Genomic DNA, 11,093 nt, shown 5'->3' with positions numbered 1-11,093 from the left:
CGCATATATATATATACACATACAGTAAATCGCTTAATTAAAATATTATTAACAACAATGAAAACTATTAGTAATTATAAATAAACGAAAGACATAATTAAAATGCATTCTTTAATACCTTGCTGATATAAGTAATTAAACATATTATAACTTACCTCTAAAAACTACTGTTAAAAACAACCGGTCAGAGAGATTGAAAACAGTCAATTTTAAATAAAGTAAAACAATTTGGCAAATTAAACTAAATTAAAGTAATTAAAATCATTTTTCTGAATTACTACTAAAAATATTTAAAAAATCACAAAACGGATTAATTTTTTTCGAAATTGCCTGGAGTAGTATTCATTTCCAAAGGGTATCATAGTTAATAATTCTGTGAGAAATATGAAATATTATCTCTATTAAACAAAATGTACATAGACATAATAATGCGCATTGGATAATGATTTTAATATCTTGATCGTGAAATACAGGTATAAAATAGTAGTCTGGTCTGGTTTCGAACATGGCCTAGCTAGACGTTCAAAATGAATACGAACGTTTAATTAATTGATCGAAGTGCACTGAATCGATAATTCGGTATCGTTATGGAAAGTTTCAATAAACGTATTTATGTAACGTGTAACTGGACCGCATGTACTTACGGTGTTATTGAGAGACAAAAGAAAAAAGAGAAAAGAAAGGAAAAAACTATTTTATACGATATTACTAAGGCGGAAGAACAAGGACATTTCGTGGGCACGCAAATTTTTCGAGTTACATGCAGCTTTTCCAATTATTAAAGATTATTAATCATTTTGAAAATTAAAACAGTTACAATAAACTGTTAGCTTATTATTTGCGTCATTAAAACTGTTAATTTATCGTTTTTCTCTTTCTCTGATACAATGATTAAATTCGATACAATTAATTAAATTCGCGTGCCCTTTTATACTTCCTACATTCTCCGAATGGTAAACCCTATAGAAATACGATGTAGTTTATAAAATTGTGATGGAACCTTCTGTCAATCACATGTATATATATTGTCAATATCTTTTTAAACATCTCAGAGGTACCGCCCAAACATAACGTACCCCAAGCTAGAATCGCAATTACCGAAGAAATGTCTTGTAACGCCCCCCGTTATGTTCACTTAGAATTAAACGCTTTCAAAAATTCGTACCCATCGTTAACACTTCGATAGTCACATGAAGTATTGTAATTAGATAATAGGTGTTTAATAATAAGATGATAGTAAGTATTAAATAAAATAAAACATTTGCAAGTTCGTAATATCGGGGATGGATCTGTTTCGCTTATATATAGTTGAATGTCTTACATGAGCTTAAAATGCTTGTTGGTTAAACATCAGTAACTTTTGGCGGAAAAACTATTTTCCACAAGCAACATTACACTGAATCATGCGAGAGGATGTAATCGAGAAATCATTTTAAGTTCATTGCGATTATATTCATCGACGTCCGTTGAAAAATTCACGTAGTGAGGTTATTACCCTGATATTCGTGCAGGTAAACGGAAATGGTCGAGAGGAAACAGAACAGGAATTTTAATTCGCTTTGAGTACATCTACTACTAACTGTGGTTCTTTGATGGTACGCAATTACGGATCTGCTGTAAATAACGTCATTTCTATAGTTATCATTTTCATCGAGTACAATTTTATAATGCGTATTAATCAGAATCGACCTGAGAACCTTCAAATGGAACAAGGTTACAAGAAACAAACTGCTCTTTGTCTTAAGAATACGATTTAATATGATATATCTCGCATTTATCTTATAATCGAAAATAAAACAAAGGAAGTAAAAAAGGAATGAACAAATTGAAAAGAAAATTGTATCAATAGAAAATACATATTTGTTTCTTGTTTCCAGGATACCAAAGGAAAGTTTTCAGACTGATTCGTAGTATTTACTGGAATAATGCGCGAGATGCTATAATGTAATAGAAAGTCGTATGCAACACTGAACCTCATGTTATTATCGCAATAATAATTATACACTTCTCGTTGGATGGAAGGGGAATAAATATGCGCGAAGAACAATTCATTTTTTCCTTTTAAATATTCACTATATAAGTGTGGGATTATTAGACCTTATATACGGTGTGTAGTCTGTGCATTATGTACGTTTTTCTCCTTTGTACGCAATGTTCTTTTTGTGTACGCACTGGTACCACACGCACATGTATATCATATACATGCACGTAACGTATATACAGATTTAAGCTATGTCAAACACAGCCTTCTCTAGATGCAGCATTATAATCTGACAGTTTTCTTCGTATTCTTTTTTGTTCGTTCTTTAATCTGAGCTGTAATTACAAATAGAAAACCTAAAATCATTTCTTATCTACTGGTAGACATGTGCGAATATATCGATACTTTTGATTCGATCGGACCGAAGAAATTTCCGTTACGGAAATTGATCGCTCGAGCATAATAACATAATAATAATATTGAGGAAGACTATACGCACATATGAAAATATTAACTAAAGCTCGTGGTAATACAAATATTTTGTATATAAAATTTTCCTTCGATAAGTTAGAAACAATAATTCGCACATGTTTAATCTATAATAGCTATTACTATTAAATTACGAATGTTTATACATTTATTGAAAATTTAAAGTTGTAAAAATATATGAAACATTCAAAATAAAATACTTGCCATAATATTTAATGGATGAGAAAGAAATTTCATTTTTCTTTAGTTATTCCCGTAAAAATATGAACTTGCATGAACATCCGCATTTCAATTATTGATTTAACTGTCCCTTTTTACAACCTTACTTCATGTACTTGACCATTCGCTTTCGAGATCTATTTTTGCATATCATTTCTACATGGATCGGGCATAATATTGGTTAAACTTACAAATAAAATATTACAACTATATTGTGGAAAAGAAGAACAAAAAAGAACGCGTCAAATAACTGCTGGAAATGAACGTGAACGTTCGTAACATAGGTGAGCAACAATTAGGCTTTCGATTAAAATCGCGAATTACGTAGAATTCCGATTTTATCGATTGTGCTTCACTAGCTATGTTCCGTGATGGCGCTAGTGTCACCAAATGTCGCATCTTTCAAAACAATATCTTTGTACGCTTCTTTTTCTCATTTAAGTATCGAGAATCGTATCATTAACTGTGACAATAAAATTCAGTTTAGTTAATAAAAGGCAATTTACAATTATACAAACTTTATACAAGGAACAATCAGAGTGAACCTATCGATGAAATGGTTTCCTAACAAAGAGAAGAATATATTTAATAAAAGAATGACTGATCATTGTTTAACATTTAAAGACAGTACCTTTCACGATAACATTCACAAAATTGTAAGAAGATTGCCGATATATATATATATATATGTATATATGTATACACGTATTTATGTATATATGTATTGGTTTTGTATTTTCAGTAAGATATTTACAAAAAAAAGTGTAGCAAAGTATGCTCGTCATAACATGTGAAGTATAATATCACTGGATCCGTAAAACTTTACTTTTTTTTTAAAGAATTATTTAATCCTTTTCATACGTGCGCGATCATATATACCACTATATGATATCTACGATTTTTAACGTTTTTGTAAATTGGTTTGACGTTAAGTCAACAACTTCACGAACTACGTGTACGTATATGTATATTTTTTCTTTCTTCTCTTCTTTTTTTTTTTGTTCCTTTTAACTATAAGGTTTTCGCAGTCAGTACTGTTTTTTTAAATATATGCATATATGGAATATACAGTCCGGTCGTATCGTAGGGTCGAGATATTTTAACCCGTTTATTTGTTCCTTACTAATTGTTCCGTTATGCAACGCACCTATGGATGAACTTTCGCGACACTTTTCCCTAAAAGTCGCCAAAAATCTTTTGGTTTCTAGAAGTCGTGTCCCGTCGTGAATATCCTTGAAAAAGCAAGGAATCATGAAGGTTAGATTTCGCTAATTTTCCTAAATAGAGGATCAACTGTTGTTCTGCTATCTCGTGGTATACTCTTTTTCGAATGGTCCGATAGTTATTGCGGTATTACAAATGCTCAGAATTCCGAGATGTTTCTCGCTTCCCATTTTTTTTTACCCTTTTGAATCTAGTGAATTCGAAATCATTGGAGATCTATTTGTTGAACATACAATACTTTGTACCCCGATTTACGATGCCAATAACAAACGTATTCTATATTTTGAACATTGGTCCTGTTTTATACAATTTTTTACATCTTCTGTCGATAAGGTAGATTTCTTCTTAGCAAAATTCGATCTCAATCTCGATGAGTAACTACGTATGTATTTTGTGTAACTTTCTAATAATTAGCATCTCATTCACGATAAATTCTCGTAACTTTATCGAAATTTTTAGACTTTCTTGATATCAAATTGTAGTGAACCGGAACCATCTGTTGTACGTGTTTCTCTTTTAATTTCACTTTCGAATATATTCATCCAATTTGTTCTCATTTGTTTACAACTGAAACTTACAAACCGTATCTTTTCAGTATAGTCTGCTACTTTAAAGAGTAAACATTCTGCTTGAAGTAATTGGAGCAATCCTATCCACAAAAAGATCTTGAATTAGCTTCTATATACTGGGTGTCTCACTTTCACCATGCGTTTTAAATATTTACATTTTGTAATATTTAAGATATTAAATATCACAATGATTGATATATGCATATTTTAAATGTTTGAAACAACTAATTAATTCACTGTAATACCATTCCTGAAAATAATTTATATAAATAATACAATTTTATGTAAATTCAAAAATGAAGGTATTAATTTGTTCCCCAGAACAGTCTTAAACAGAGTTAAGCTTCTCTAACGTGTCAAAAATAAAGTAAATGTCGACAACGAAATTATAATACCGTTCCTATAATAGTCGCAGATTTTCACTAAACGTCCAGTAGCTTTCTAAGCATCAAAGAGGATGACTCTCCAATAACTTTAAGCAGCGTATCTTCCTGTTTCGTCAGCTGAATTTCCTCGTGGTAATAACGCAATAACATCCGTTTACTTTGGAACAGCAGTTCCTATACAATTTATTACCCTAAACTCTCGGTTTTCATAATACGAACTTGTCGCTATCTACGAGACATGCGTGGCAAATGAACGTTATTGAAGCGTCGTTTCTTATACCTGGAAGTGAATACTTAAATACTTGTCAAACGAGAATCGTCGTTATTTACATTATTTACGTTATTGTAAAAAGAAAGTCTCCCATGATTGTTGCAATTGTCGCATATCTTTTTTTCTTTTTTTGTTTATTTTTAAATTAAGAACGACATGTAAGAATTACTATCGTGGCGGAATAATTGCATTTCATTTTCTTAACTTTGCTAGAACGCGCCTACTTATTATTACATTCTATAATTAAATGTTCCGTCACAGAAGTATCTTTTATGTCATTCTTAGGGAAAAATAATAGCCGAACTATGAAATTGTAGACAGATGAAATTCAGCGAAAGACTTCCTGATAACATTACACGTTTGAAAGAGTGAGGAAAACTGAATGACTATACTAGAGAACAGTTCTTGGTATGTTCAAGGTCGGACAGTTCTCCCTACCGCCGTTGTTTCACCTTTCTCTTTTTATATTGATATGACAATAAATAATAGCGTTAAAAAAACTCTAAACACGTTACACTTAATTTATTTATAAAAAAAATAAATAGAATCTCTTATTACCATAATATTATAGGAAAAAGAACTTATACGAAAAATTAAATAAAATAATACTAAAAACAAAAAATACTGAATAGAGAGGAGAATGATCAGAGATAAACCAAGAGATAACAGCAACGCTGCTGCCTACAATGGAATTATAGTCGAACTATACAGATATAACGCAACGGGAAAGATAGCGTCCGTTTTTATGGGAGAATGATCACAAGTGGCCGACGAGTTGAACGATGAAAAGATTAGGAACCACAGATCTAACTCTTAAACTAAAGCTACATATTATCACGTAATCGAAACTCGAGACTAGAATGGAGACTTTTTTTCCAATGATAAAACAATGAACCAACAAGTAAAGAAGAAACATTTGGTCAAGCACTTAGACGAATGATACAAATCGCTATTCTAGTAGTGTTGCTTATCTGATGAATTATCCTTTGTTTACCGATCTGTGCGCTTACGTCGGAAACGTATCTTTTTTTTCTTTTTATTTTACATATTTACACCTCGTTCCACATCTTTTATAACTCGCTTTATCTAACATCGTGCTCTGACCTCTCTTGTTTCTGGTAGATAGCTAATGGTATTAATTGCAGATCAATAGAATTCATCATATAATTAACTTTAACTTCGAAATAGCAAAATACTCTTTTTCAATGTAAGTCATACACAATGCCTCGATAGGAGTAAGATTTGAGATGAAAGATAGATTAACTGGCCGAAACAAAAAGCTGCGCTTAAAAGTTATACTTCGTCTCTTTTGGTTAAAATCCAGTCTTCTCATAGTCTTCCAAATCAATTTTAAAATTATAATATACTTCTGACTCACTTATCTGGACTCGACCATAACTCATGGCCAGCTAATGCAATCACTTTCGACCTAAACAATAAGAAAAGCGATAATAAATTCATTTAAGTATTGTATACGTATTTTCATTAGCTACCAACCATACCTCTTGCCTTTAATAATAAAGAAATTAGCCTACTCTTCATCGTAACGCGTCTGCCCGGGCAAACTGAATCGAGAAGCATTTCACGAAGTTTCAGCGAGCTTCACGAACTGATTATCCTTGCCCGATAAGCGATCTAGCCGGTGGCATGGCGACGCACGAGGCGCGACGCTCCACGTGAAAACGGGACAGGGGCGTCCGCCTCGAGTCATATAGTCCAGACCTGCACCTTTTCCGCGACGATGCACCAGCTCGCGTGATCATAGTAGGACGAGATAATATGCAAGTTCTCCACGTATTTGTTGATCAGTTGGTCCAGCTCGCCCTCCCTGAACACGTGATAGTACTGATGATAAGTAATGGCGCCACCTCCGCGATCGGACGGTAAAGATTCCTGGGACGATGATCCGGTCAGGGAATCGTTACTTCCTGTCGTGGTTACCAGACAATCGGTACTGCGTTTGCTATTGTCTGGATACCTAGGTGGCGTCTCCTCGGAGGCGGACCTCCTTTGTAACTGAAGTCTTCGTTTCTCAGCGTATGATTTAGGGTATTCGTTGGTGTTTGATAATAGCGACATCATGCTGCTGCATAATCGTCCAGTGGACTCCGCGTGGCTTCCGTCGCTGAAACTGATCGTATTATCGATGGACTCTCCAATGTCGCTAGACTCTATGGAGTTTGCGCTTCTTAGATAAGGTTTCTCCGAAGATTGTTTGTCCAAAGAGGATGTTTCTTTCTCGTTCATGAATTCCCCGGTATTGGAGACCATCACGAAATCCATTATGTCATCTGAAGTGCTCCTATGCATTTCCTCATGGAAACCATTATTGGTGTTACTCAGCCATGCGATCGTGTTGGATAAATCATTGTATTTCGACTTGGTGGATATCGACGATGGTATGTCGTAAGGAGGTAGGTGTTCAAAGTTGCGTTTGTCCAAGTCTTTCCTCGATAGAAATGGTTTATCTAAAGTCTTCTGATCGTTCTTGTTTTCGTCCAACTCATGCATCAAGTTTTCACTAAGCTTTTCGGTAAAGTCTATCAGATGCTTGCGACATTCTTCGTTCCACGTATCCTCCACCTTTGGCAATTGAATGTCCGACTTCGTTCTGACTCTTGTTTCGCTACTAGCTGAACTTTCAACGCTTTCCTGTTGTGCTATTTGCGTCGAGTACGATTTAGTGTGCGTTTTTGTGATGACCGTCTCCACAGTATCCTCCAGAGAATTGGCGACGCTAGCTGCAGCTTCTAGAAGTCTAGAAGACTGAGACGAACTGCTGTCTCCTGTTGTCTTCGTTTCATCATCCTTGGAATCAGCCACGTACCCTGATGATTCGTCAGCTGTCGCGTCACTGGGATCAGACACGTTTTCAGCGGAGCTATCCAGCACTTCGGACTCGGTACACTCTGACTTAGTATTATCCTTCTTAGCCATGTATTTCTCATCAGAGATTACGCTAATCACAGAACCTACCGAATCCGGTGACGACACTCCACTGGAATCGCTATCCAGATCATCAGTCTCGGGATTGAATAATTCCAACGAAAGCAACCGTGGTAGAACTTTGGTAACAGCCTCCAAACGACCACTAGCTGTCGTCGAAGCTCTTCTAACCAGAGGAAACGACGGTTTGGTTCGAGTTGCAAAACCAGGCTTCTGTTTCAACAATTCCTTGATCTGATTTAGTCTGGCCTTACGATTCTCTTCCTCCTTATTGACTTCAAAGGTACTTTTCTCGTGCAACGACACGTCAGGACTATCATCCACGGTAGGTAAAAGTGGAGCAGTGTCCTTGTCAGTTTTCGGTTCCTCGATCTCCACACTCTCAGTCATAGATCTATAAGCGCGTATAGTCTGCAAGCTAGGCTTCTTCTCTTCGCAGAAATTAGTCCTCCCACAAATCTCACTTTCGATATTCCTTTTATTACCCTGCAAGTCTGCATTCATTGTTTGATGACAGCCATTGTTCAAAACCTCCGTCCTCTTTGTGTTAACAGTATTGTCTCCAGATATCTGTTGCTGGTTGGCGACTGTGGTTGAACCAAAGAATGGCCTGCTAAATACAGGGTTTAAAGTACAAGGGGATAGGCCAGGTGGACTAGGTGGAGGTAGAGACTTGCTAGTAGCTGAGAACTGTTTGAGCAATGGGGATATGGTAATGACCTTCAATCTTGAGTTAGATGTATCAGGAGGATGTTTGACGCGCGGTGAAGGGGGCGCTGAGATGCTTCCCAGCTGATGACCACTGGAGGCTGGTATAATAGCCTCTATCGTTGGCTGTGCGTCCTGCTTTGGCACGTAAATCACGGACGCGAAACTGTCCTCGGAATCGACGCTTGTGTCGCTTTGCAAACTACTGTCTTTCGACGAATCCGAACCGTCCTCGCGAGACAAACGCCTTTCGATCACCTCTGTTTCTCTTTTCGGCACAGTTACAGACTGAACCTTCGAGTCATTGTACATCATCTTAGACGCTTCGTCGGTTGACGTATTAGTTGTATTCGTTTCATTTTCCGTGGATTTCCATCCTTGTAAGATCTTCACGAATCCGTTCTTGATCGATATACCGGATACCTCGATGTTAGTCGTGGATTGTTTAATCTTGTTCGTAAGGCCACTTTTCAATAGTTGAAATCTCTTTGTCGCGTTTACGGAATAAAGGGAGTCTCTAAGGGATTCGAAGGTTTTCCCTTTGCAGATAATGTCCTCGTTCAGGGACGCCTGTTTCATTATGTTCCTTCGTACCCTTTCTTTCTCTTCTAGCCTATCGGTAGACATTAGTTCCTCGTTCATCGAGCTCTGTTTCAGGATGCTTCCCCGCTTCGAATTATGACCAGGTGTTATCTGAGTGTCAAACGAAACAAAGATATTACTGTTCTAGGCAGTAGTTAAAATTCGAAATCTACAAAAATTAATTTACAGCTAAGCTAAATTTGCGTAATTGAACTTTTTCTATATAATTTAGTTTAAAATATCAAAGCTTGACACGCAAAGAACCTGATAGAACTAAAAATGATAAGAACCTGAAAGTCTGGAATGTCCTTAGATAGTTCTTGAATGGCAGTGTTATCAGGATGTTCCAAACCGGTGTCGTCCACGAGGTGAGTCTTTTGCTTGACCAGTCGTGGCTTCGAGCCACTCATCGACGATGACGTCCTCGATTCCCCGTCCAGATTCAATTCGGACGTCAACATGGAGCACAAACCAGGAATACTGGATCTAGATCGTACAAGGTCCAGTCGCTGAATCTCCAAAATATCACCCAGACTCTTAGATTTAATACTCAGAGAGTCTGACTGTTTGTTCAATGTCACGTTAACATCCTCTACGCGGCGTAACTCGATGGGCAGTTCGTCCACGTCCGGTGGTTCTTCTTGCTCGTAGTCTTTGCGATTCTTCCCACTGCCGCTCTGCCAACTGTCAAGAAACCAAGGTCGATTGCCAGATCCACGTCTACTTCCTGCTAATTTCTAAAAAGACAGAAATTCCAGTTAACAATTTAGCTCGGCTATCGAGTCTTGTACGATGATGTTCTAATATTTATGAGCAGATGCGTATATTAGACAAAGCCGTTTGTAAAGTGTTCAATATAGCGTTTCTCAAGTCAGTGGCTTTTCCAGGTCACTCAGAAATGACTTATCTATAAAAAGAGAAAAGATGTAATGAAACGTCGTATCTCAATAAACGAGTTACTAATTAAATTTGCAATTCTGAATCGTTCGTCTGATTTTCAAAAAACAAGGAAACAGGAATGCTTGAGGTTTCCAAATTACAAGAAGACAATCGCCTTAAAGATTCCTTCCTAAGATCTCATTCAATCGATTATCCAACATCCACAAGGAAACAACGAGAGGCGAAATTACTCGGGCATCCCGCTGACAAACGATCTTCGCTGCATTTTGCCCGTTCCAATTACATTCGAAGCGTATTCTGCAAGCAGTTAGCCTACTTTTTTCGGTACCGAGCATCGTTACGGTTGCGCGCGGAATCGATAAGGCCTGGCAACAATTTAGCCACCTATTGCTAGAAATTATCGTGTCGCAACAACATGCAGACGGAAAGTTTAAAGAAGAAAAAAAAAAACAGGCGAAAAAGGAATACAGAAAACGAGAAGGGGAAACAATCTCAGCGTTTGCACGCGATTGTATAACACGTGACAACTGGGAACTGTTCAAGGAAACGTGAGCGTAATGCGTGGCTGGAAAGTTGGACCCCGTCATCTTTGATGCTTCTCTGCGAAGTCTACATTTTTCTTTCTTTTCATCTTTTCCCAGGTTCTCGGTATAGTAATAGTAGACAAGTTGTGCCTCGTGGTTTTTATCTAATACAAGAAATATTCCAACTATAGAACATATTCGTTATAATAATAGACGATTTACTCTTTGCCGTACGTTTCGTTTCTTTGATTGTATTTATAAAAATATGAATTTGCACGAACATCCTGCAGTCTG

The 11,093-nt window shown here is 36.5% G+C and overlaps 1 protein-coding gene across 10 annotated transcripts in view; it reads right to left on the bottom strand.

The window, feature by feature from the left end:
• Window positions 1–232: 232 nt before the first annotated feature.
• LOC122573696 overlaps window positions 233–11,093 on the bottom strand; it is a 46,241-nt gene continuing 35,380 nt past the window's right edge. For 8 of the 10 annotated variants that reach the window (XM_043740418.1, XM_043740416.1, XM_043740420.1 and 5 more), the window contains 2 exons: window positions 9,666–10,112; window positions 233–9,486 (listed from right to left, as the gene is read on the bottom strand). In XM_043740418.1, the coding sequence (XP_043596353.1) occupies window positions 6,847–9,486; window positions 9,666–10,112 (3,087 nt within the window). In that variant the 3' untranslated portion in view covers window positions 233–6,846. The remainder of the gene's footprint in view (window positions 9,487–9,665; window positions 10,113–11,093) is intronic. The other 2 variants (XR_006318800.1, XR_006318798.1) reach the window with 2 other exon arrangements.

The sequence above is a fragment of the Bombus pyrosoma genome, linkage group LG12 (genome assembly GCF_014825855.1).
Source record: "Bombus pyrosoma isolate SC7728 linkage group LG12, ASM1482585v1, whole genome shotgun sequence".
In the NCBI taxonomy this organism is placed as follows: domain Eukaryota; kingdom Metazoa; phylum Arthropoda; class Insecta; order Hymenoptera; family Apidae; genus Bombus; species Bombus pyrosoma.
This window is presented reverse-complemented; position numbering and strand designations above follow the sequence as displayed.